The sequence below is a fragment of the Poecile atricapillus genome, chromosome 10 (assembly GCF_030490865.1).
Source record: "Poecile atricapillus isolate bPoeAtr1 chromosome 10, bPoeAtr1.hap1, whole genome shotgun sequence".
NCBI classification, from domain to species: Eukaryota; Metazoa; Chordata; class Aves; order Passeriformes; family Paridae; genus Poecile; species Poecile atricapillus.
This window is the reverse complement of record NC_081258.1, coordinates 6,214,214-6,241,249: the sequence shown is the minus strand read 5'-3', so window position 1 is coordinate 6,241,249 and position 27,036 is coordinate 6,214,214. Positions and strand designations below refer to the sequence as shown.

Here is a 27,036-nt window from a genome sequence, read left to right as displayed (position 1 = left end):
ACCTGTCCCAAGGGAAGATTCTTCCTAACTCCATCAACGCTGGCCTCAGTACTAAAAATGTTATTTAATATAACAATTGAAATATATTGAATAATATTGAAATGTTATTTCAATATTTGCATCTCTGATTCTGTCTGGAACAGTTGTATGTGTTCTCTCATTGTATACAAAATCTTCAGTTTAAAATACTCATTTTAATTCTTGAAAAGTTTTGTTTTCTACCATATATTGTAGCAATGAGTTCCAGAGGTTGATTACACTTATATAAGAAAAAAAATAAATCTAAAACTTCCTGTACTTGTTTTGAAAGTGCAACCATTATTCAACTTCACTGAATAACTAAATAATCTAATGGTAGGAAAAGCATATTTAAAATGCAATTTATTTCCTTTTTACTATTTATTATCCATATATGTCCATCATGTTCAATTGTATTGTCTAAATGCAGAGACAGTTTTCATTCTTCCCTGTATAATTTCTCAGTACTCCTAACATTTCTCAATCCACCTGCAGTATTTTCTCTCAGAATACAAGGTAGTCCTATTTCATATACAAACAGCACAGTGTCATTTTTCCTAATCCATGTTCTTACCACGCTTCTCTCACTCTCTGTATTTTCCCAGATTATGCATCTCATTTGCAAACTTCTTTATTTAGAGGGTCAAAATGTCCCCTAGGGCTCATTTCACAATAAGGGTTCCCACAATGCCAGTCTGATAAATCAAAGTATTTGTACCATGCTTGTACACCTGCGTGAAAATGTTCAAATTCTTCCACCATTTTTGGAGGAACCAAACATTCCATTTTTCATGTGATAGTGAACTGTATTTTATCCACTCTAAACTTTTTTTCTTTTTTTACCCAGAAACAAGACAGCTATGAGCAGATACAGACAATATGAAACATTCTGTCAGCCAAAAATAATGAAAAAACCTAAATCCAGGCTTCTATGTTGTAGTTGGCCTATAAAGATAGCAGAAAAATCCCTACTTGCCAATGGTATTGTAATGTGATAGCAAAATCCAATTTTTATGGTGGATTTACCTCACAATAAAGGTCAACTCCAGGCTACCAAGAACTGAAACTTAGGTCAAATATTAAATTTGAATTCTCTATCTTCTCATGCCACTCCAAGTGTTCACACAGCACTCATGGCACCGTTCACCCAGGAAGGGATGCACCGGCCAAAGCCTCCCTTCCAACCAGAGCTCCATGCAAGGTTCATTTCTGTTGTACACACAGCTACAAATCAGTTTGTTTAATGCCCACTCAATAAAGTCAGGGACTCCAGTTGTATAACACAGTATAATAATGTGAAAATTATAAAGCTTTTGGAATGGTTTGAGAACTGCAAGGAATAAAAACGTAGAAAACTTATAGGCTAAATTGGATTTTTCATTGACAATTATATAACTGATTGCTGGTACAGGTCATTAATGAAAACCACCCTAATTGTTCATTTGATGACTGAAAAGAGTTTCAAGACTGAGGACACAGAGAATAAACAGGCACCTTAAAGGAAAGCTACTACATGTAGATTTCTGTTATTGTTAAAGTATACACAAAAACCTGTGCACACTTTCCATGTTTTCACTTCAAGACTGCATCTTTGCTGATGTAGCTCGAAATTCACCTGTTTTTTCTAGACTATGTGTTACTCTTCTAAATTAAGCTTATAATGTTTACCATAAAACTCATGCCACCGACATTCTGTACATATTTACAGTACTTAGGAAGCAATTTTGTATAAACTTTTAGAAAAACATCAACATTCTGAACATATTATCCTCAATACAAGAGTCTCATCTCTGCTGCTCAGGGAGAGGTGCCTTATCCAGATTTCATTTGGTTTCATGTCTCCTTCAACTTGAAAGCAATGAAAATGAAAAACAGGAAAATTATTTTGTGAATTAAGAAGCCTTTCAAATTAATGTAAAAGTGTAAAATCTAAATCTGTCTTTTTGTACAATCATACCTGCACAGAGAATGAAATCTTTGATTTCATCCAGGTTTAATTACAACATAGAATAACAGAGTGTATGGAGGTGATTACTCATTATCAACCCAGTATTTTTTATTCAGATCTATCAGATCCTAGCATATTTTGATTGGAAAAAGGAGGGTGAGAATCCTGTATCTACAAGAGTGATTCAATTTGGGTAACTGGTTAATTAAACTATGACATACAGGCATGGAAACAAAGCTTTTAAAGGAACAGGGTACATGAAAAATAATAATTTTCTGTGAAAATGCTGTACTTAATATGGCAGAAAAAGCTGAAATAAGTTGCCATTATTATTACTACTACCTTTGACACTGTCAATACATTACAGCTTAAAGTTGTACTTTTATTTTTTTTTTTAATTAAGTGCATTTAATAGGTTTGGGGAAGATAGGTTGTACCCTTGCATTTTCCTGACACCGATTTATTTTTTTTAGAAAAAGCCTTATCAAAGGATTACCAAGCTTTTCTTACCAAATCAGAGATTATAGGATAGGACTTAAATTGTCTTAAAACTTTATATAATTAAACAGAGCTTCATAATTCAAGGAGTCAAAGAGAAAAAATAAAATTAGAGATATCTATTGAAATGATGGTCAAATCCATCTCTTGAATGATACCTGATTTCAAAATATTTTTAAAAGATCATATACTTCAAAAGGACCATATATCTACGAAACAACATACAATCATTAAATATCTCTTAGCTGTGGGAGGAAGAGACCCTGCAAAAAGCTCCTACAATTTCACCAGATCCCTCCAAATCCAAATCTTCACATCAATACACTTCAATCTCCGCTCTGGAAATGAAGATTGGATTTTATTTGCCATCAGCCAGCCACTTTTGAAATTACTATTGAAGCTCATGATTCCGCTGACTTCTCAGTCTACATGAAATATAGAATATGAAATATGTAACACTCCTGGTACGTGGCTCCCAAGGTAGCCCCTGACATCATGTAGTGTGTACGTGAAACTGAATTTCTGCCCACTTAAAAGTGCTAAACCTTCTTCACAGCTTTAGACCCAAAAAGTGGAGGTTGTTGTTAACTACAGGTGTTCACAACCGAAAAGCGTGCTGGAAAAAGCTCCTTTCGGGAGAGCCTGCGATTCTGGAGCGCGCGGTGCTCCAGGCTGGGCCCCGGCCATGGGAACCCTGAGGGGCTGACAAAGGCCGGGAGCCATCAGCAGAGCGGCTGCGGCCATTGCCCCGCTGGCACTGTGCCGTGTCACCCGGCACTGGCACACACGGGTACAGGCACACTCACGGGCACACTCACACTCACTCTCACTCACACTCACACTCACACATTCACACTCACACTCAAACACTCACACTCGCTCTCTCCCGTCCGTGCCCCCGGCCCTCCCGGTCTCCATGGCAACGGGAGGCGGCGCTGACGCGGTGGCAGCGCCCCCCGCCGGTCACCTGACCCGGGCCCGCGTGTCACGTGACACGGGCTCCATCGTCGCCATCTTGAAGCGGTGGCCGGAGGTGAGGATAACCGGGCTTTTTCTCCGTTATTACCGCCACACAGCCGGGCGGGACGGCCCGGGGGCAGCGGGCAGCAGCGGCGGCGGCGGGCGGGTGGCGGCGGCTGGGCGGGTGCCAGGCAGATCTATAGGAGCGGCGGCAGGCCGGCCCCGGGAGGACGCGCCGCAGCCCATGTGCGGAGCCGCGGGCGGCAGCGGCTCCCGGCGGAGCCTTCCCGGGCCCGGGGCTGCCTCCATTCCCTCCCTTCTCCTCCCTTTCCCTCCTCACCGCCTCGCCACCCCGGCGGGCCAGCTCCTCGCCGCTCTCGGCTGCAGCGGCGCCGCTGCCCCGCGGCCGGAGCGCTGCCGGGGCCGCGCTGGCGGCACCTGCGGGCGCGGAGCGGAGCGGGGCGGGGCGGGGGGCTCGGAACGGAACGGAGCGGGGCAGGGGCTCGGGGCGGGGCGGGGGGCTCGGGCCATCCCGCGGGAGGGTGGCCGGCCCGGGAGCTGCCCTGCCCTGCCCCCGGGAGCCGCGATACCGTCACACCGCCCTGTGCGAGCCGAGCTGTGCCAAGCGTGGCTGCTTTCCCTGCCCTGCGGGCGTGCCGCCCTGCCTCGCCGCGCTGCTCCGGCCGGTGTTGGTGGCGGCTGGAATGGGCGGCTCGGAGCCGTTTTCCTCGCGTCCTTTGGCGTCCCCACACGCTGTCCTGTAATTACTGTGTAGGTCGCTCGGACAGCGCTCTCGAGCACGTGTAACCCTTGGGGATGGTCCTGTGTAGGCACAGGAGCAGGACTCGATGGTCCTTGTGGGTGCCTTCCAACTTATTCTGTGATAATTTGTGTACAGTTCTTACCATCCCTCTAAAAATCAAAATTTGCAACAGTGAACATTAAACTCGAAGCAAAGAGTAACTAACATAACTCATCTATACCATAGTTACGTAGCAGGTAGCAGGGATCAGCTCCAAGGATCCCAAATCAATACAGCTGAAGGTAATGCCTCTGTTTGCCTTTTGACATAGCAACAGTATGTGGCAGCATATTTACTTTATGACCTTTTGTCAAGGATTTTTCCTCTTAGTTTTTATGCTGCTTTCAGGTAAGGAAAATATTTGCCTCTTTAGTATTACTTACAAAGTCTTAAAAGTACCAAGGGTAATTTAAGGTAGCACCAATTTTCCCCATCTTCAAATTGAAAATATTTCAAGTAGTCATTACTCCTTTGAGCGTTTCATTAAATCTGCTTGCAGGGGAAAAAGCAGGTTTGTTCACTTTCCATCATGGTTTAGAAACAAGTTACAGACAGTATGAAATGAACACCAAAGTGTTTTTATATAACCACAGTAGGGTGGCTTTCAAATAATAGTTTTCAACTTGGAATATTTAACATGAGGTGCAGATGATACTAAAAAATTAACATTGCTTATATTGATAGCTCTGGGGATAACATGAATTGTAAGCTGAATGGCAGATGAAGGTAATTTGAGTAGAAATTTAGTGGGAAAGGGGCACCACAGACCCTGCTCTCATGTGTCTTTGCATTGTAATGCTGTACACTAAATCCATAAGTAGAAGTGAGTGGATTTTGTGGGTTTTTAGGACCAGTTCTGGAAATTCTTTTTTTAGTCTCTATCTTTCTTGCAAAAAAAAAGTTTAAAAATCCACATGAATTAACTTGGCCTAATATTTCAAGGATGACTGGTAAATATCCTTCATCTCTTTTAGTTTCTCAGTTTTATGTATAGTATATAAAAACTTTGCATAAAATATATGCGTGTATATGTAGTGGCACTTGAATAGGTTATTTCTAGACATTTTTTAAGAAGTAAATTTATTTGTAAAACCTTTTGTCCAGCTCCTTCACCCCTACCCCACAGCTCTGCTCACATCACAAGGTATGTTTTCGTATAAATTTTTGTATACTGGCTTCTAATTTGACCTCCAGCACTATCACATTATTGCCTGTGGTTTATGGTTTCGTATTTTTAAAGGAGGGGTAATTGGAAATAGTGACTGCCTGTAGCTTTCCCTCAAAACAGAAAATAATTGCTCTTTCTAACTTTAGTACCCCTTGATTTTCCCTACAATTAAGAAATTGTAGAAACAGGTGCAGTCAGTAAGTTTATTAGAAAACAACATTTATAATGAGAAGTATGATTTGACATTTGAATGGTCTTTAAAATAGTCATAGTGAAATGACTAATGCAAGTTAATGCCAGAATTACTTTCATCTAACATTTCAGGGAAAAAAGCTGCTTATTTTTGTAAATTACATTGTTGGAAATTGTCATCTGCTTTAGAAGCATCAATGCATCAAAGTACATTTGGAATATATTTTCATATCATACCGTGCTTTTAAACATCAATATGCCAGTTTCTGTTAATTGGTATTTTCATGTTTAGCATTCGAATGTGTAGCGCTTGTAAAGAAAAGGAGAATAGCTGTAACACTGTTCTTCAGCTTACACTTGAAAAATACTTGTCTTGCCCTTGTACAACTTGGAGGCTCTCATGGAATTATTCTCTCCAGATGTATTGAATGGCATCCACAGTATCCACTAAATGTCCCCAGTATCTTTGGCTGTTTCCATAGCCATTCTGAAAATTTTTATTAGGTTAGTGGAATTGGGATTCCGTGTTTGGTAGAGAGAGAAGTGTAAATAGTACTGGGCTGTATTTTCATTATTATGCAGGTATAAATCTTTGGTTTTTATAAACCCCTTTCTCCTAGATATTATGGAAGAAGGAAGCAGCATTGCAGTATTGATGCCAAATATTGGAGAGCAGGAGGCTGTGCTGATTTCTGAAACAGTCATTGGCCCAACACTGCAGAGCAGTGAAGACCAGAGAAAATGTAAAACTGACCCCCTGATCCACGTTATCCAGAAGCTGAGCAAAATAGTTGAAAGTGAGAAGTCACAAAGATGCCTTTTAATAGGGAAGAAACGTTCCCATGCCGATGCATCTGCACAGTCCTTGGATGCGGACGAGCTTTGTGAAATCCCGGCTAAAGCAATCGAGCTCTCGGTGATTGCTACTAAAAAGACTGAAGAGTTACAAACAGATTATTTTGTGACTGAATGTCTTCCACAAAGCAAAAAAAAGGTGACGTGCTACCAATGTGGTCTCTGTAAGTTTTTATCGCCTTCGCTCTTAACTCTACAAGAACATATAAAACAACATGGGCAGAAAAATGAAGTGATATTAATGTGCTCAGAATGTCATTTTGCCTCCAAAAGCCAAGAAGAACTTGAATCCCACTTCCAAAATCACCACGAAAATGGTGGTAAAAACAGCATCCAGACAAAAGTGCAGCAGTGTGTCAATGTCACAAGTTCATTTCTGCAAGGGCCCATGGAAGGAAGTGTCAAATCAGGGACGGATCAGACAGGAAATCTGGAATGTAAGGATACAACTCAGTCTGCTCCTGTGCCTGAAATGGGTAGGAGGAAATGGTACACCTACGAGCAGTATGGCATGTACAGGTGTTTAATTTGCAGGTACACCTGTGGTCAGCAGAGGATGTTGAAAACACATGCTTGGAAACACGCCGGGGAGGTTGATTGCTCCTACCCCATCTTTGAGGAAGAAAATGAAACCACCAGCTTGTCAGAGACAGTTGTAACTCACCCACCTCATAGTGTGGATACTGTTGTCCTTTCTTTGGAAAACAGCGAACTTGATATCCATAGCGAGCCTTCTCTTCAACTTCAGATTTGCAATTCTGAGCAACTGTCGTGTAAATCGCCCGTAGGGTCAAGTGTGAAAGAGGAAGAGATATTAAGTGAGTCTGTGGTGCATTCTCCTACTACAGAGGTTGTAGAGGAGACTGTATCAGATACAGAACCAGACAATTTGATAACTGACAGCCTGCTGTCATCAGCACAGAAAATCATCAGTTGTAGTCCAAATAAAAAGGGTCACGTTAATGTCATAGTAGAGCGTTTGCCAGGTGCTGAAGAAAGTGTTTTACAAAAGCCATTCTTAATGAACACTGACATTGAAACAGAAAAAAAATTGATCTCAGAGGAGTCCTCTGTTACCTGTGAAGAACCTGATGAAGTTTATCATTCAGATGCAATTCAAGAAGTAATAATAGAATGGAATAACACCGAGAAGAAAGATAACGAATTAAGCGCTAATAAAAATGTAACAGCTGATGAAAATGTGCCTCCTGCACGAAGGAGGACAAATTCAGAGTCTTTGCGACTGCACTCCTTAGCAGCAGAAGCTCTTGTTACCATGCCAATTAGAGCTGCAGAATTGACACCGTCCAGCCTCAGGGCCCTAACTGGAGAAGATGCTGTGGATGCAGGTGCAGGACAGGGAGGAGCTGATGGCCCATGCATGGCTCATTCTAAAGTGGTGTCCTCACTTAAGGACCCTTCAGAGGACTTCAGTGGCTTAAACCAAAGTGAATGTGCAATAGTTGAGATAAAGAAAGAAAGACCGGAGTTATCAGAAACACCAATTAAAATGGGAATCAGTATGTCACTGCTCACTGTCATTGAAAAACTGAAGGAGAGGACAGACCAGAATGCTTCTGACGATGACATCCTGAAAGAATTACAGGACAACGCCCAGTGCCAAACTGCGGGCGCCGCCGCCGTGGCTGGGAGTAACCTGGTGGAGTTCATCCCCAGCGCCGAGCGGCCGTACCGCTGCCGCCTGTGCCACTACAGCAGCGGCAACAAGGGCTACATCAAGCAGCACCTGCGGGTGCACCGCCAGCGCCAGCCCTACCAGTGCCCCATCTGCGAGCACATCGCCGGCGACAGCAAGGGCCTGGAGAGCCACATGATCAACCACTGCAAAGCTCGCATGTACCAGTGCAAGCAGTGCGAGGAGTCCTTCCACTACAAGGTAAAGCTCCTCCCCGTGCCTGCCTAGAATTGCTAAATAACCTATTTTGCTGCTTTTTTAATAACTGGTGATCCCTCTTTCTAACTTAATTCAGTCTGATATCCTGGCTTCCTTGTAATTACCATTAGGGATTATTACCAGCAGCACGTGCTGAATATACAGTTCAACTGTAATTATTCTGCTTTACCCACTGAAATAACCTTGCTTCCTGGCATAACTTCTTCCCTGAGAATTATCTTACAGATATAATAATGTGTTGTTGTCTGCCCACACATAGCAACTGCAGGAAGAAATGGAAACATCAAAGAACTTAATAGCTGAAATTTTAAAAGAATTCTCAAACATGCCTTCCTGTTGTGAGTGTGGCAGTTGGGGGTAACATGAGACATATAGAAGCAGAATATTTTTTCTTTCTTCCACTGTTGTGTTGGATGTTCTGTAGAACTTAGATTTGAAAGATTACATAGCAGAGCAGAATAATACACTTCTGCCATTTTCCTAATTGCTATTTTAAGCATTAGTGAGCGACTTCCTATGTACTCAGCTCAGTACTCAGGAATATAGAACAGATTGCATCAGTACCCAGCTGTATAGCTGAACCTCTTGGAGGCAATGCTCATGCAAATCTTCCCATATTTACTGTCATTTAGTCCCAGTTTGAAGAAATATACAGGTAGGGTAGCAAAAGGCTCTCTCTTCCCTAAGCAAGTAGAAACAGGACTGGTGTATTCTTAAGTCTAAGAAAATTGAGTTAATTTTCACACAGGCCTCTAATCTAATACTGCTTTTGGAGTACAATAATTTTGGAGGAAGAACTGTGGCCACTTGTCTGTGGGAATGGGGGAAGAGAAAATCTATTTTCTAAATAAACACAAATCATAGAATCCTCTGAGTCACTCTCATCAGTCAGTGTTACTAATTCATGATATTTACTTGTTTTGTTTGTAGTGAAATTACCTAAGGGATAATCTGTATATATGTTAACATACATTTCCATATCAGTTGTCATTAAAGCTTGAGTAACAATGTCACAGATGATTGCAATATTCCAAGTGATCACTGCATGTTTGTAGTGTATATTTAAACCTTAGGAACTGTTTTTTCAGAGCCAGCTGCGAAATCATGAAAGAGAACAACACAGTCTTCCAGATCTCTTCACTACAGCTACAGCTAACAAACTAATCGTTTCCAATGAAGATGAAAGAGAAGGTACTGTTTATATTTACACTTGAAATTACAAAAAGTCACTCATAACATTACTTGTTTATTTGTGTAACTGGTTTTAAGATCTCTTGTGCTGAAATGTTTTCATGCTTGTTCGTAACCTTAAATGTATGTTCTTTCCAGAGGGCAAAATTTACCATAGTTAGTCTTGAGGTGGCATTTATTGGTAGGTGATATGTTTTTAGCCCCAGTAATTAAACCCTGCATTTCTTCTTGTGAAAAACAACTGATATGCAATATTAATCTGGATTTTTAAGATTAAAATCTTTTTTTTTTTCTCTTCCTTCAGCACCTACAGTGTTTTCCAAATGACCTAAACAAAAGAAAGCCTTTTTTTGAAAGTCACCATGGTAATGTAGTTTGCTGTCAGCATATGCATACAATGCCATCCCTTCTGAGTTTAGAAATTTCTGTTTAATTATGGTAATGTCCACAATGAGTGATTTATTTTAGCCCTAGCGAGGCAAATGTAAGGCATTCTAAATATGCAACCTGTATCTGTAGACGTTGCCAGGGTAACAGTAGGTATGCATTTTCATGGAGACATAGAATGGTTTGGGCTGGAAGGGACTTAAAAGCTCCTCTCTTTCCAAGCCCTGCCATAGGCAGGGAGAGCTCCCACTAGACCAGGTTGCTTAGAGCCTTGTGTTTGTTTAACTGTGTATCTGCTTCTAATTTAATAGTGTTTGTTTGGAAAACATAAACAGCAACAAAAGAACAAAACAAAAACAAACCAAACAAACCCTTCATGCATAAAGGTAATCAAATAAGGGGGAAAATAACCAAATTCTGAGGTTTAGGAGAAAATGTGTGTCCTGGAGAGCCACTGTGTATCACTGCAGTGTGAATGCATCCTCTTTTCTGGTGAGTTACAGCTACTGAAAATATTTACAGCATTTTTATTTTGAAGGCAACACTATAATTATTAGCATTTTACAATTTTAGAGCATTATGGATAAATACTAGTAATTAGATAGTCTCTGAACAAATGTGAGCTGAAGTGTTTCCATTTTGTACACAAAGCTCTTTTCTGTCCTAACTGCTCTCTCATTTGTTTAGACAGCAAAATGTGCACTCTAATAGTACTTAGGTTGCAGTGGAAATTTCTGGGTTCTACTCTTTCCTCTACAGCTGCTCAGTGAGTGCAAAAGTTGTTAAAATGGATGCAATTTCTTGTGAAAAAGGGCACTGACCAGCATGAGCCAGGGTGGATGGGCAATGATTTGCCCAAAATAGCTTGATACATATCAGAACAGAATGAGTTCCCAACTTTGGCTTCTGCTCTCTTAGCTCACACTGCCTCCTTTTCTGGCTTTCAGTATGCAAGTTAAAAGTTAATTACATTATCAGCCTCAGGTAGAATGACCCTTCCCAGCTCCTTTTTGCTCTCATCAATGCAGAAGGCATTGAAATTCAGGTAACTGATCTGTAGTGCTCAGTACATCCCCAGGACCTAAGCCTGAGAGAGCCCTTCAAAGCCAGGCAGGGTCTGCTGGGAGTGGGAATGTTTCCTATTGCATGGTGGGGGTTTCTGCAGAAGAGATAGCATAAATGTTTTAATGGAAGTGATAGGAAATAAAACATTGTTGGTTTAGCAAATTAACAAATATCTACAACCACAGCTTGGACTATTGCTTCAATGTTTTGTTTGCTGTAAACCAGTGTTGCTAAAGATGTTGTGATACAGGAATAACCACCTTGCAATGCCTGAAACATGTCAGGTTTGGAGAAACACTACTGCTTGAGCTCAAATCCTGGTAATGTGAAAATCAGTAGTCCTATTTGCTTTTGAAATTAGTATGTTTAATGAGGTTGTTTTACAGTTTACATCCTGATCTTGTAATATCCCCGTCCATGAAAAGGAAGTCCCTGTTCAAGAAACTTGCCTGCTTTCAATTAATTTATAGATGCTTTTATAAATATTTTTTCTCATTATTATCTTATACAACTGTTCCAGCCATGCACTTTAATTGATTGTTTACCCCACATGAAATTTAGTAATGTGGCTTGAATGAAAACAGTTCTCCTTTTAAACTTTTATTAACTCATACTGTGCAATGCTTAAATTATTTCAGAACCAATTTATAATCAAATTGCAGCATCACTGCAGTACAGCAATCTCTTGTCAAACAGATGTCATCCCTATAAAACAACACAAAACAAAGAAGTTTATGGCATAGCATCTGTTTATGTGAAAGATGCCTGAGCTGGAACAGTTTCATTTCTTGTTTATGAAATAGTTAGTCCTAAAAGTCTCTTTATTCATCATGGTTCTACAATAAATTAAAAGGAGCATTATGACACTGGATATGATCAGATTGTAAATGTCTAATAATGAAGGAATAGCATAATAAGTAGCATTACAGGAGCACCTGTTACTGCTGCTGCAACAAAGATCTGTCATTTCCATATTCACTTGTAGGAGACCTTCTATTTTCCATCAAGAAAGCAAAACAGGCCCCAAACCCACAAGAAATAAGCCAGTGGGAGGGGGTGAGGGACACAAGTGCTATTTTGCAACAGCAAGAGATTATATGATGTATTATAATTTATGTGCATTTTATGGAAGGAATAAATATAAAGTAGTGATTGGTATAAATAATTGCTCTGAAGTGTGTGCTGCTGGGTGTAAGCCTCTTAAAACTATTCTGTAGCTAGTATGTTTGCATAATGCTTTAAAAATCTCATTAGATTCTGTTGGTTTTAAACTGCCTGCCCACTGAAATACCAAATTCATAACAGAAAATAGATTTGGAAGCAGTTTATTCTAAAGCTGCAGAACTTAAGATGGAGAACCCCTTGAAGCAGAGCACAGCCCCTGCTCTCCCATGGATCTGCAGCCCAGTGGGTGTCCTTGATCCACTTAAGCTCTCCTACATGAATGTTTTATAAACATAAAAGAGTAATGCAGAAATATAAATTCCAAAGTCTTCAAATAAATAATTAGGATTGTTTTGATAATTTTTACATTACAGGAAAAACAAAACTAATAAATTATACTCTATGAGCATATTGTAGGAAAAATTCCAATACATTTTGCTTTAAGGTTGACTTGCAAAGAGTGCTTGTTGTATAATACTTCCATATTATTTCTTATAAGAATGCTAAAGGGTGAGCACTGTGTCATGTTTTAAATGAAATATAGGGAATGTATTTTTGGTTTTCTTGGTACACACAGTATTCCAATTTTATTTCACTGTCTTTGCATTCAGACTGCTTTTTTATTTTATATGATATACTATATATTCTTCACAATAACCGTCTGGGGTTATCAGCCTTTCCTCGTTACTTTGCATCTTGAACCAAAAGTGCTAAATTTTGGAGTGAAAGTTTAATTAGTTGTAATTTTTCCTTACTGTTGAACTTAGCTGTGTGACTGTATCCATCAGAATAATACATCTAGAACCCTTTCTGTCATAATTCAGTGCCTGCCTGTGGAAAAAGAAATGTCTCCTTAAAAGAGTTTTGCCATCATGACTCTTAATTGTTTTGATAATAAGAAAATTCAGCCTAAAAAAAGAGCGCATGAGGTACAGCGTGATAGGCTGGAGTGGGAAAATTACCTGCATGAAAAATGCCATTCCTCTTCCCAAACGTTAATATCTTAACCCAAATCAATCCCATTATTCAGTAAGGGAATAGGAACAGGGCTGTTAAAGTGTACACACTTCTATCTCAAAAATATTCCAACTTTGCACTTGTGGGCACACATTTTCCTGTGTTTAAGGAGTCATTAGCCTTTGTCTCTGCAACCATTAATTTTTCAAGAGTCTTTTGAATTCTGGAAGGAAAAAATTACTTTTGTTACAATTGCTTTTTAGTAATTTGGATAAATTCCAGATTATTTATTAAGACATCTGGTCAATATCTATTTTTTTTCTCCTCCCATATCTTTCCGAATGTGTGAGTGTATGGTGGATGATAAAGAGGATTTAGGAGCTTCGGGATGTCTTTTGTTTTTCTTTCCTATGTTCGCCAGTTTGAAACTCATCCATTCTCAATCCCTGTCTTTTCCTTTGATTTGATGCATTCTGCAAAGCAGTGAAACTGCTGGGTTCAGCAGTCCCACATTTTATCACCTTTTGCTGCAACACAGGATTTTACCCAACTGCAGGGAGAAAGGAAGTGTCCACATAGAGAAAAAGAATGTGTTTTCCTAAAATTTTAATAATTCCTGTAAATGGCAGGGCAAATGCAGAACAGTGTGGTAAAATAAACCATACCTTTATTACCTCTGTCTGTTGCCTGTTTAATACTTTAAAAGTATTAAATATTTATCGACATTCAAAACTATTACTTTAAAATGTTAATTTATGTTTCATAATTCAGTTGTGATGAAATTCTAATCTGATAATTCCTTACAATGCTGATTGCAGCTCTCTAAAAGAATGGATTTTGTTTCAATAGGAAACAAGTCTTCAGTGCAGAAGCTGTTCAGGTGTGATGTCTGTGACTACACAAGCACAACCTACGTCGGTGTCCGGAATCATCGCCGGATTCATAACTCAGATAAGCCATACAGGTGAGTGCCTGGGCCTGCCTTACCCTGGCAGGGTCACTGAACTGCTCATGCACTTGGGAAAGGTGGTGGTAAAGAACTGCAATTACATTATTTTACTGCAAATTGCTGAAGGAGCCACACTTGCTGGCTGACTCAAACTATGTAATTAAGATTTGCTAATTCTTCCAGAATGCATCTTTTGCTGTGGCAGTCTGCTGCTTGTTTTCAGTTTGAAGCATTCATATGTGGACAGGAAGATAATTATGTTATAATACTGGACTTTGGCCAACAGCAATAATATATTTCTCAAAACCCTTGCACACCTAACTTCATTTTGGATTTGCTTTATTGCAAAATGTTCTACATTGTCATATTATTGCTTTATACATCAGCTGCTACAGAGTGGGGAAAAATTCTGCCCTTGTCACCAAGTGCCTCATCTTTTTCACTGGCTTCTAACAATAGTAACATACTCACTTAGGATCATATTTTATAAGTTTTCTACAAGGGTATCATATGGATTTATACAGGAACTTGGGTATCTAAAATCACATGTAATACTACAGCTGAGGTCCCCAGCAAAAAAATAAATCCTGCATTTTCCTATTGGTTGCTGCATAAATTCCCCCAAATTCAGTCTGTGCTCATTCAGTGTGGATCTCTGTCCCTCTCTAGTGGCTAGAAAATAGATCTGAGTCAGTAGATTTTTTGAGCTGGTCTTTAATGTAAACTTCTACCTTTAATGTAAATTCTGGAAACTCAACACCTTGAAATGCTGAGCTAAGCCAGGGACTTTCTCTTTTGGATAAACAAATGCTGAAGACATGTTGTATTTTGATTTGTGCATTATAATATCCCATAACACCGGCAAAAATTCACAAGATGTTTACTCAGAGAGCAAGTGTGGAATACAAATAGATTGTTTTCCCCTCAGAACCTTCACTATTACCATTATTTATTACTTAGTGAGGTTGGAGCAGCAGCTACTGTAGAGTCTTGTACGTGGTAGTTTTCAAATTGGTGTTAGCAGCCTGTTTTGATTTAGGAACCCTTGGAAATTTTCCACTGGTGATAGAGACTGCTGCATACTAAATACAAACCGACCCATCTGCCTTGCTTCTCTTATTATTTTTTCATAAACCCCTTAGACAAATCTGAAAACCTGGCAGGATACTTAAGCCTGAAAACCATAATGATCCAGTATTTATGGTATTTCTTCTTCTGAAACATGAATTCCTCAAACCTTCCATAGTATCAAACAGCAACTTACTATATTGCTGCCATTTTGAGAGCTGTAAACATATTTTATTATTTGTTTGACAAAACTGGCTGGAAACCAAGCTGTCGGGCCTTAAATGATATGTTTTTGTAGATTTGATATGTTCTGGGTTTTAATACTGCACAATTAAATCCTTTCAAAAATATAGTGAGTATTCTCAGGCTGAGTATCCCACAGTCTCAAACTGTTTCACACTCTGTAAACCAGACTTCATAACTGGATATTTTACCATTAAAAAAACAAAAAAGAAACACCTAAAGTTCAAAAAAATACGTAAGAGCTTTAGCTGAGCTTGATGGTTTCTGTTTTAATATGGTAGATACAGGAAAGCTGTGTGGTAGTATATTGATACTTATGAATAACAAGGAGTTCGTGTAATACTTTGGGATCTAAATCCATGGATTTAGACTGCTTTATGTATTGGTTTTATACAAAAATATTGTGACAGAAGTAAACAAAAATAAAAATTTGAATGACGTGATGTGACATGCTTAGGGCACTTAAATCTGAATATGTTAATCTTGTCACTGAGTTATTTTTGAGCAATAAAGGTTTGGAACTTGGTGTTTTATTACTGGTTTGGCTTTTACAATGTCACGAGAACATTGCTGGTGCATTAAGCAGAGCACATTTTCTCCCCTGCTGCTCTTAGGGGGTCACATTGTGCCTTTGGAAAGGCTGCACCCAGCCACCTGCATCCTCACTTCCCTTGCACTTAGTGATGCTTACCCACATCAGGAGAGGGGCACGAGAGAGATTTCAGGAACAATCTGTATGCCTAGTGATGCCTGCTGAAAGGTGGAGGCTTTTTTGGGCTGCAGAAGATTCTCAGTGCCCAACAGCAGGTTAACATCATAACTTGGAGTTCTGGAAATATTGTCAGTCCTCAGCCGTAGTCTTTCTAGGTACCTTTGCGTTCTCATAGCTGTTGGAGTTTGGAACAGTGTCAGCAGTGAATTGTCAGATTAGTTCACTTGTTGTTGTCTCTTCAGATGTCGCGTGTGTGACTTCGCCACCACAAATATGAATAGCTTGAAGTGCCACATGAGGCGGCACCCCCAGGAGCATCAGGCAGTGCAGCTCTTGGAACAGTACAAGTATGTAACGGGGCTCATGTGGCAAAAAGCTCTGGCACCGGGGGTTTCGTTACCTTCAAGCAGTGTTCAGATTCTCTTACCTTCCCTCCTAGAGTCATTCTTTGTTCCAGATGGTTGGTTGGGGTTTTTTTTTGATGGATTTGCCATGGCATTCCCAGGCAATGCTTCTGCTGGCTGATTAAATGTGTCCATGACTTCCCTCTGGGACAGAGTTCAGTTTTTGCTTTCCGGAATATAGTGGTTGCACACAAACTGCCTATTGCAAGTAGTTTCTGGGCTGTGTTAATTACCTAAGCATGCCTGGAATTGTTTAGAAGATTGTATGAGCCAAAACCATGCCATGGCGTTTCTACCATTTAACATTATAGACAGGTAAATTCCAGCATCCAGGAACGTTCCCTGGCTTTGTTTAATATCCCAGTGTAGGCACAGCCTTTGCATGTACATGTCAGTAGGAATCCAGGTTGGCATCACCTAGTTAAGATTCAGTATGAATAGTCATTAAGTGATGAGTGTCTCTTATAGTCTGTCCATAGATGTGGGTTGTTTCTCGTATAGATGTATGTGAAAGTTGGCACAAATATGTGTAATTATATCTACTACTAATTTGCAACAAAAAATAGAAATTAGGATGGGAAAGGAAAGAAAATCGAGAATATTTTGAGTATTTCTTAGTGGAAGATTTTGAAGTCAATATGAAGAATCCAAATAAAGCACACTCATATAGAGGTTTCTTCTCAAGAAAAGCTGCTTCTATAACTTAAAAGTACTTCCACTGCGTTTTTCCCCAAAATGTTCCTAGAAGAATTAAGTTCTATTTGCTCAGCTGTCATACTTCCCACAGTATTACTGAGTGCTCTTGGTATTACCACAGATTACTGGAAAACTCCACACTTTGGTCCCTGATCCCCAAGGAATTAGTCTATCCAAAGCTGCAAGATAATTGTTTCTTCAGTATATCAATGTAGAATATACCTGAGCAGTGAAGTTTAATAATTCAGCACAAATCAAGAAGCAGGGCAGTTCATACTATGGAGTTGAAAGACTTCTGCTACTAAACCCAGTGGTAAAGAATTTTGTTTCTCTGAGAAATTGTTGCATATAATGTAAGTATATGATCATTAAGTGCAGTGCAGCATGCTAAAAGCTATTGGGAGTTTCTGTGTATGATTTGAACTGTATGCCAAAATAGTCAACAGTATTTGACTCAAAAGATACTGTTCTCAGCAAAGTAAATTTTATTAGTAAATCACCTGAGTAAATTAATGAGCTTCAAAAAATGAGAGTATTTAAAAGGGGCTAAAAATAAGCACTGGGCTGTGACTTCATTGACTGTGTTCCCAAACCACTGACCAAGCAGTGTTAGTGGCTGAGAAAACCATATGGATGGTGAGACTAGTGGGCACATTAAATGAAATTATTGGTTGATCTTTGTGCTTTACAAAGAAATTATTTTGGCCTAATTTTATCTATAAATGAACTACGAGGTCTGCCTTTTATCTAATGACATGTTTTCTGACAGCCTTGTAAGACATATTAAGATTCCAAATCTAAGAACACATTCACCTATCTTTGAAGGCACGTATTTTCTTTGTAAGGCTCCAAATGAGAAGAAAAAGAGACAAATAGGGCCCTACATTCCAAATCAGTAAAGTGAACTAGAAGGACACACCTGTTGTTCCCCAGCAGGAAAAAATTACCTTGCTATATAAGCAAGGTCATGCATTGTACTTTCACCTAACTTGGGGGATTTTTGCTGCTCTCTGCAATCTTCTGCTGAGCAGAAATAGTTTCCTATGTATGATTATTTTCAGGGCATTTTTGGACTATACCCTCCTGTTATTAAGAAAAGTCATAAAACCTTACTGAATTGTAGTGTATAATATGGTTTTATGTAGGCATCCCTGTGTTTCCAAGTTACATTTCTGAAAAGGTCTTAAAGATTTACAAAAACTGACTTGCACTGTGGTAATTTTAACAGACTCATCACAGTAACACGTGGGAATGCAGAGATGCATTCCTAGTTATAATTTATTAGCACAAGGTCACCTTCAATTGATTCTGATCTTTTCTGTGGGATTTGGAGAACTGAAGGCTTCCAAAGTGGAAGGCAGCTGAGCAGAATAGCTTTTTTATCCAAAGGACAAATAGACATCCTGCTCTGAAGTGATGTCATGCAGTACCACTCATCTCCTTCATGTTGAGGTGACTAATTTATCATCTTTAAAAAACACATTAAAAAACCCTCCTCTGATCTATATTCCTGCATGAAAAGGGTTATACAGCATTTGATCAGTCTTGAGTTATTTCTGTCCATAAATCTACACTGCATCTCCCTGTAAATAGGATTTATTCTTCAGGGTTTTGTTCTTTACTGCATAAGATGGTGTTTTACAGGGAAATAGAAAATTTTGTCTTGTGGTCCCAGAGCTGGTGGAAATTTCTGTGGAAAAAATGATCACCTGTCTGAATCTTGATCTGTGCATATATTCAGAATCTGACGCTCAGCAACCAGCTGATCATGCTTGAGGGGCTAGATGGGACTAATGTGATCTCAAGAGGTCCCTTCCAACTTCAACAACTCTGTGCTCCTTAATAAACTAATACCTGGTATACCAGGAAAGACTTCATTAGTTCAATTGACATAATTAGTGCTAATTACACAGTTCCTACTTGGTTCAGAGCAATGGCAGAGAGAGCTCTACCTCCCTGCCAGATGCCATGTTTCTGCACTCAGCAGAAATACTGCATTTCTGCAATATTTAAACAGTTTTATCAGGCCAGACAGATAAGATTTCAGTTCAATTGTTTAGGAAATAAAAAAAATAGATTAAAAAGTTCTCAGACCCTAAAAAAATAGTCTTACATTTCAGGATGAAACTTTGCAAACTAATATGACCCAGTTATGAAACTGAAAAGGGGGACTAAGAAGAAGGTCCACTCTGGATCTCTTTGCTTATTCATCCTTTTGGAAGGACTAAATCATTACTAGATTAATAAAATTTAACTTTTAATTGTTTCTCTTTTTCCTTCTCCATTTTTCCCCCAGATGTTCTCTCTGTGGATATGTATGTAGCCATCCTCCATCCCTGAAGTCCCACATGTGGAAACATGCAAGTGACCAAAATTATAACTATGAGCAAGTGAACAAGGCTATTAATGATGCAATTTCACAAAGCAGTAGGTATGTCTGATTTACAGTCAAGCCCTATTATCTTTCAAATACCCCACCCTGACTCAAAATAAAGTTCTTATCAAAGAGCAACAGCTCTGTATTTTAATATTTGTTTTGGTTTTTATTACTATTTCAGGTTTCAAGGACAGCTCGCTGACAAAACCTTACTAGAAGGCACAGATGAAAGTGCAGTACCTATACTAGGAAGTTCAGACAACTTGGTGTCTTTTACAGAGCCAATTAACCAGACTACAAATGAAATTTCAGGTTCTGATGAAAATGAAAAACCTACCTTGATGAATACCTCATGCAGTTTAGAAAAGAACTCCACTCTACCCCATCTTGGCACAGAATACTGTGTTCTTCTCTTCTGCTGCTGCATTTGTGGTTTTGAGTCTACCAACAAAGAAAATCTGCTGGATCATATGAAAGAACATGAGGGTGAAATCATAAACATCATTCTAAACAAGGACCACAGCACGGCTCAGAATACAAACTAGGTGAAGCAGTAAGTTAAGAGAGGATTTCCTAGAGTGAATATTTTCTTTCTTTGTTATTTTTTGCCTGAGAAACTTGCTAAAGAGAAGAATTGCAAGCAAAACTTGATTTCCCATCCTGAGTTCTTGTTTCAGTAGGAGTACAGTGTTTTAACCAGGGACCGATGAATCATTTAAGAGATAAATATAAGGTGTGGAGAATAGAATGATCCATTTTAACCTGTTACTTCTTTATATGGTGCCAAGAATGTAGGATTGTTGATTTTTTTCTTTTCCTGTCAGGTACTAGTCAGTAATAATGCATTAGCACAGTACTTTAAAACCCAAAGGTGTGAAAGCTTTGAATCACTTGAAAAGCTTTTTTCTTCCTCCCTCTTTGTTGTTTTCCAAGTAATTCAGCAAAGAAGGTTTTTACCCTCTTTTTTGAAAGATGATCTGGCAACAGATTAGATAAAACTGTTACAGTATGATCTGGTCAACCCCCCTGCCTGGCTTCTGGAAGGTGGGGAGAGGGGAGGTGGGCCAGGGCACGTGTGTGTTGTATTCACACGCAGGAGTTCCATTTTTCAGTCTATTTTTAAGGCTTTACAAACTCCCAAATCATTTTACAGCAGACTGCCATCCTTTCCATTGATTTAGAGCAGCAGGAGGTGAAAGGCCTAGAAGCATTTTGTTAATAACTATTTGTTTGATTGGATCCTAACTACAAAACTTCTATCTTGTCAGCTCACAGTATGTAACAGATTATTTTTTATAACAATAACCTGTTGTTTCTTCATGGTTTTCTTAACACATTCAGGTGAATTATTTAAAAAAAGAGAAGCTTATAATGTTACTTTCCATTTGTGGTGATTACTTTGCAGTATGGATGAGCAATGATTTTGATGAGAACAAGATATTAACAGTAATTGCCACAAAGTGATGTAGATTAAATCTATGTAGATTCCAAAAGATGTAGGTGAGCACAAATTGGGATTTTCAGAGACGCCTACTTTCTTTGGCAATCTTTGAAATGCCACTGGCTGGCCAAATTTCCCACTTGTCTGTCAGAGCTGTAACTGTAGAAATAATGAGCTGAAAGATAATCTTCCTGTAGAAAATCATATTTAAAAAAAGAAATGGCAAACTGTCTTAAACCAAAACTCTACCCAGTCACTTACTGAATAAATTTACTATAGGCTGTAATATGGATTGATAAAGGGAATCAGAGATTACTTTGTTGTCTAAGAAACACATAGAAATCTCATCCTTTTAAAAACTTCAGCTTCTAAAATTACAGTGTGGGGGGTTTTCTGTTTGTTGCTTTTACAGTTACAGCAGTTGGCAGTAGAAGATACCTGAATATCAGTGTGGAATATTATTATACTGGCTCATTACCTGGAAATTTTGTTGAGGTTATCAAGTTGGCCACTTAATTTCTTGAAAGATTCATTAAGTGTAGTATCACTTCCAAAGAAGCCCTTTGGCACCCAGATTTAAACTTCCTAGTTCAGGCATGTATTCCTGCTTTTAATGAAAGGCAGCTGAACAACAGCTTGCCTAGTGCTGACACAGACATGCAGTGACCTGATTTTTAGTAGCTCAATACTTTCAAAGTTCCTTACTCTTAGGAAAACAGGGGTTTCTGGTTCCTTTATTTACACCCTTCTGGCAGCAGAAATCAGCTGCAGCTGTAAATGTGAGAGGCTGGCACATGGAGTGTCTGTATTGTGCTAGCACTGCCTGGAAGTGGCAACCAGGAGAAGAAAACAGTAACAGAAGTCACAGCTTCGCAAAACAGCACAAAATGTAGAGGCCAGGGTAAAAGCACTATGACTTGAAGTATGTTTGATATTTGTTTTCAAGAGATTTCCTCAATTTCACTTCTTCTTTTGGGTTAAATAGGTTTTTTTTGTTTATAAATTAGATAGCAGAAAGTACACGTTTGACTTGAAGAATCAGTCAGGAGATAAGGTCAAAGCATTTTTGTGCTGAATTTTTGAGATACTTTAAATACGTATGTTACAGTTAATAGTTATTTTTCATATTCCTACAGATGGATTTTACATTTGAAAAACTATTTATTTACATAATCCCAAATTCCAGTGGAGATAATGAACTTTCAATGGGATATTCATATTGTCTTACTGACACTGCTGTTTTACCTTCAGTATAGAATTAATGTGAAAATACTACATCATCTGGAATGTATCTCAACTTTCACACTCAGAAATCCTATTTGTTGGAAAAATAAAAGGACAGTGAGATCCCTAGTAATGCTAAACTACCAGTCAGTATTCACAGAAATAATATTTACCACACTGTTACTTTTGTGTAATTATGTTAAAGTTGCTCAGCTAATGAAAGATAAAGAAGGAAAAACTTGCATTCATAAGCTAAGAAGGAGATGGCAGTGAACCAAAATTTCAAAAGCCAATAACCTTGAATTATAATGAAGAGCTCTGGTGTGTGTGGAAGTCACACTTGCAGCGTTCTGTGCAGTGCACCAGGAATCAGTGTCACAGGATTCCTAAGCAGGATGTGTCTGTTCACAGTTGTTCTTTGCCATCTTGTTGCTTTCTTCTTTTTGACCATGTGTTCCTGTAAAACAGAAAGCTACTTGCCTCTAGAAACCATTATCAGTCCTGACAAATGCCAACAAAGAATTCTTTCCCATATGCACAGAGATTTACTTTTTTTAGCTGTCTCCATGCTGCTTGCAATTAGTTACCTACTCATAATTCCCAGGGACTTGTCAGAAGTCCTGCATGTGAAATAATTATAGACTTAGTTTTTCTGAAAGCAAATTGTTTCTCAGGTTATCTGCTTTTGAAAGTGTATGGCTGGCTTGGTTGCATGTTTTGTAAGGGGTTTTAAGCACATTTCAAAGTCACTAACACTGCAAATTTCCCCTTTAAGCTTTTAAACTATTTTTGTCTCTTCAGTCACAGCACTACCAGGTAATCAGCTATTCACATGCTGTTTGTTTAAATTAGATTTTATTATGTGATACAAACTGTAACTTGCAGCTTTGTTTGCAATGCCTGTACTTCCACTAAAGAGCAAACTTCATTCATACTTGGCTGTACTGAAAAATGGGTGCATATTTCATCTTCCCGATTAATGCTTGACCTGGAAAAATAGAGTGGGATTCAGTTGGAGTTATTGTATTTTCCTCTTTCATAAGCACTTATTTAATCATTTGAAGCAATGTACAGTTGGTGCTCAAAGTAACATTTGTTAAGATATATTTAATAGAAATTTACATTTGCATTTGATATTCATGGACATGGGTACATGTATTTTTTTAAGAAAAGGTATTGTAACACTATGGCACTGCTTTTATAGCCAAAGTATAAAGAAATTTAGAAAACTGACATGTAAAGACTGCAGTTAATTCTGATACTGTATCTTATCAAATAGGATGAGTTTTGTTTTATAAAGTTATCCAGCACATTAAGCTGCATGCCTTAAGCTCTCTCTAGGATTGTGTTCCTGATAGGCGACTCTTTGGAAGGATGAAGCAAAGTCTGTAGTACTACTTTAACTACCTTCTGGAATACTGTACAATGGTAGAATAATTTATTTTGCTTTACAGGAGTTTGTCACGTATTGACTTTAATATTGTATTTTGGTAATAAACTTTTTTTGTTAAATGCTTTAGTCATTTTTATTTTGCCTCTATGAAATATGAATATGGAAAATTCAAACACTGAACCAGTGTTTAGAGAAAGGGAAATCTGAGTCAAAAGTATTTGAAATACTCTACTGCCATTTCTTGCTCTTGCATGAAATTATTTATATTAGTTGTTATTACTAGTTTAAATACTGCTAATACAAGGTTTTTGAAGAAATATGAAACTGTTAAGTCAAAATATTTATAAGCCTGCATGCAGTTAGGGTGGCACCATGCTGAAGGGAAGAACTGCAAATTCAAAATTCATCATGAAACTAGAAGGAATTTTTTCCTTAATTTAAGTAAGAGTGAAAACCTTAACTTTTTTTCAGGTGATTGGCTTTTGCTTTTCCATCACATAAGCTAAAACATATCTTGGAGCCTATTTTTAAATATACAGCACATTTCTTGGCCTTGCTGGAGTTTTTCTTCCCATCTTTATCAAGATAAAATCAGTTGGTGTTGCTGGGGAAAAAAGAGAGAGAATATGGCCAGGATACCCACTGCTGGTATCAGCATGGTTTACATTACATAAACAAGCAATCTTTTGCAATTTTCTTGTTATTATTAGGGCCCTGGGCCAAATATGTTGAAATAAAAGCTGGAACTACAAATGAGTTTAGATGCAACACTACAGAATGCTGTGTCATGCAGTTTTTTCACATTTTCTCAAATGCAAAAGTTGGGGAAAAGGCTCTTAGGATGTGGCATCCAGGTATTATCCTGTTTACTGGGCTACAACACCTTCCTTCCTTCAGCTGAATAAAGCACAAGAGCCTCATCAGAAGTTTCTTCCCCCCATAAATAACCTGGTCCTGTGTGATCACAAATGGGAGCAGGCACGGGGCTGGCTGGGATAGAGCAGCACCGAGGGGATTTTGGAGAAAAGGAGCCAGAGCCACACAGCAGTGGGATTCAAACACTCTGTGCTCCATCTTTGGCAAGTGTTTAGGGTTGGAATTGCTGCAGAAAGCTGGCGCACCACAGTGAGATTTTGTTTTGCATCCCTTCGAGGTGTGCTCGGAGAAGAGCTGTCACACAGAGCCACTCAGCAAGGGAGACACCATTAGAACTGGCCTAAGATTAGCTAGGTAATGAAATTTATGATCGGTAAAACCAATGGGGTTTTTGGCCAAAAGCAAAAACTTCAGGACCCTGAAAAGCTTTAGAAGTTGAGAAAAGTGAGAACCCATAAATTTGGCATGTTTGCCACCTACCACTAGGCTGCTGAACAGCAACTCAAAACATTGCAGGTTTAGACTCTAAAATTTACTGGGGCAGAACTTGAGTCCTGCTTTTCTAGTTCTTGGTAGCTCTTTCTACAGTACTGCATGGGACAATCCAAGAGAAAAGGCAAATAAACTGAATTTAAAGTTTCTTCCAACCATTTCCTGTTTGTAGTGGTTTGTTGATGTCTGGCATTTGCTGGATTATGGGCAACTTGCTACTAACATGAACACTCTGCTACTTTGATCTAGTTGGAACAGAATGAGCAAACAGAATAGCATTAAATATCCTTTTGTTATTTTGGCAAGTAAGAAGCTAGCATTGCAACAGTATTCTAACAATACAGTAATGATATAATCATCAGTATTACTGATTGCAAGCTACAGTTTGGTGACTTTTAATTTACATTTTATAATACAATTTTCAGATATTAATATCCATCTGGAAGCTCTTTAGTTCTTCTGCATTCTCATAACTTGAAACATTAAATTTTTATCAACAGACATGTTGCCTAAATAATAAATTGTTTCAGTGAGAATAAATAATAACTCCATCTTTTTCCTAGTGCTGTATTTAAGCACTTATTGCAACAGGAAATGACTTGTTAAAATATAAAGAATTGAGGAAAAATACATATTCTATTTCCCCTACTATCTAATCTTTTGCTATTTGAAACTTGAACAGTAAGTGTTAGTATTTCAGAAGGAAGGTGATTGCTGAGTATTTAGATACATTATCTGTGTAAGGCTGTGCAGCACTTTTATATTACAGAAACTTTTTAGTTCTAATGACTATTCTGCGGTGTAGGTTGTGTTAGTATTTCAGGAATGTCACTGAGATTTGTACTGCTGGTCCTGTGCAATCATTCCTCACAAAACGGAAAACTTTAACTGAGCATGGTGACTTATCACATACAAATGCATTACATCCATGCACAGGGTCATAAAACACAGGAGAATTAACACAACTGCCTTCTTCTCAGGGATTTCTAAAGCTCTTCACTGATTATGTTTTCTAAACCATTTCTGTAACTGCTTGTTCTTGTAGAATTTACTTTGCATTGGCCTCTTTACAAGTAGTGGATAAGTAGAACTTTTATTCCAGGAAATACCTTCCACAGCATCCACTTTCTTAGAAATATAAGTACATTATCTGCTTTACACAAAAACCTACACACACTCAAGGTGTTTATCTACACTGGAAAATTTCTTGTATGTATACAGTGATGTTCATTTCAACAAACACATGACATCTATGATGCAGCAGTGATAAAAGGAAGGTAAATTTAATACCCATGGTAAGGCACATATTTATTTTTTTCTTATTTTAAGCATTCCCCACAAATGTATGACCTGCCTTATTGCTCAAAAAAAACAACAAACCCAAAACCAAAAGAAATATGGCTGTAAATTGACTTACAGTAGAAATGTTTAACTATTTGGAGGGCTTGATCAGAGGAAGTAAGAGAATTCTGTTGATTCTATAAAAATACTTACAAAATAAACATGCAGAGCAGATACTGAAAAATTTCCTAATTTCTAGTGTAAATGGCTTAGAAGTTCAGAATGACCAGGATGATTACTAGTTAATTTTCTTGGTGTCTCTGAGCATGCTTTCTATGAATTTCATGGCTCTTCCTGCTCAAAACAGTAAGTTTTTCAATGAACCAAGGTTGTGGGATGAGAGAAAAAAATAAAAAAAGTAAAAGTATTGCTGTACTATAAAATTGTGATGGAGAATCTAAATATTGTCCTGAAGAACTCTCTTCCCGACAATTCCACAGAATTTGTATGGATTATTGGGAAATCAGCCTCCTGTGATAGGACCTGGAGTCAGTTTGTTGGTTATGGTTTCATGGGGCATGGTTTTTTTCTACAATTACTAAAGATAGTGCAAATAAAACTTACAATAAAGACTTATCGCAGGGGTGGGTTGTACCCATTAAGTAGAACAAAGTCTGATATTACCGTTATCTTCCAGCTACAAAAGGTCTTTTCCCCCTTTAAACGTTTATGGTGCAGTTAAGCAAGAAATACAATGGAG

General features: G+C 38.5%; 1 protein-coding gene across 3 annotated transcripts; it reads left to right on the top strand.

Moving 5' to 3' along the window:
• The first annotated feature begins 3,437 nt into the window (after nucleotides 1–3,437).
• ZNF507 (zinc finger protein 507) lies at nucleotides 3,438–23,759 on the top strand. Of its 3 annotated transcripts, none has more exons than XM_058845955.1 (7): nucleotides 3,438–3,497; nucleotides 6,207–8,338; nucleotides 9,445–9,547; nucleotides 13,970–14,084; nucleotides 16,335–16,439; nucleotides 19,489–19,623; nucleotides 19,751–23,759. In XM_058845955.1, exons 2-7 carry the CDS (start codon nucleotides 6,212–6,214, stop codon nucleotides 20,112–20,114), a joined length of 2,949 nt encoding a protein of 982 aa, XP_058701938.1. In that variant the 5' UTR covers nucleotides 3,438–3,497; nucleotides 6,207–6,211; the 3' UTR covers nucleotides 20,115–23,759. The 3 variants fall into 3 exon arrangements, with proteins under 3 accessions (XP_058701938.1, XP_058701940.1, XP_058701939.1); XM_058845956.1 differs by lacking the exon at nucleotides 3,438–3,497 and adding an exon at nucleotides 5,345–5,370; XM_058845957.1 differs by lacking the exon at nucleotides 16,335–16,439 and having other exon boundaries at nucleotides 19,751–23,758.
• Nucleotides 23,760–27,036: the final 3,277 nt, after the last annotated feature.

Bases quoted from the DNA above. Each gene is read 5' to 3' on its own strand.
- ZNF507 (XM_058845955.1), top strand. From the start codon at position 6,212: ATGGAAGAAGGAAGCAGCATTGCAGTATTGATGCCAAATATTGGAGAG. The intron at 14,085-16,334 runs GTGAGTGCCTGG...TTGTCTCTTCAG, and splicing joins AACTCAGATAAGCCATACAG to ATGTCGCGTGTGTGACTTCG. The intron at 16,440-19,488 runs GTATGTAACGGG...TTTTTCCCCCAG, and splicing joins CAGCTCTTGGAACAGTACAA to ATGTTCTCTCTGTGGATATG.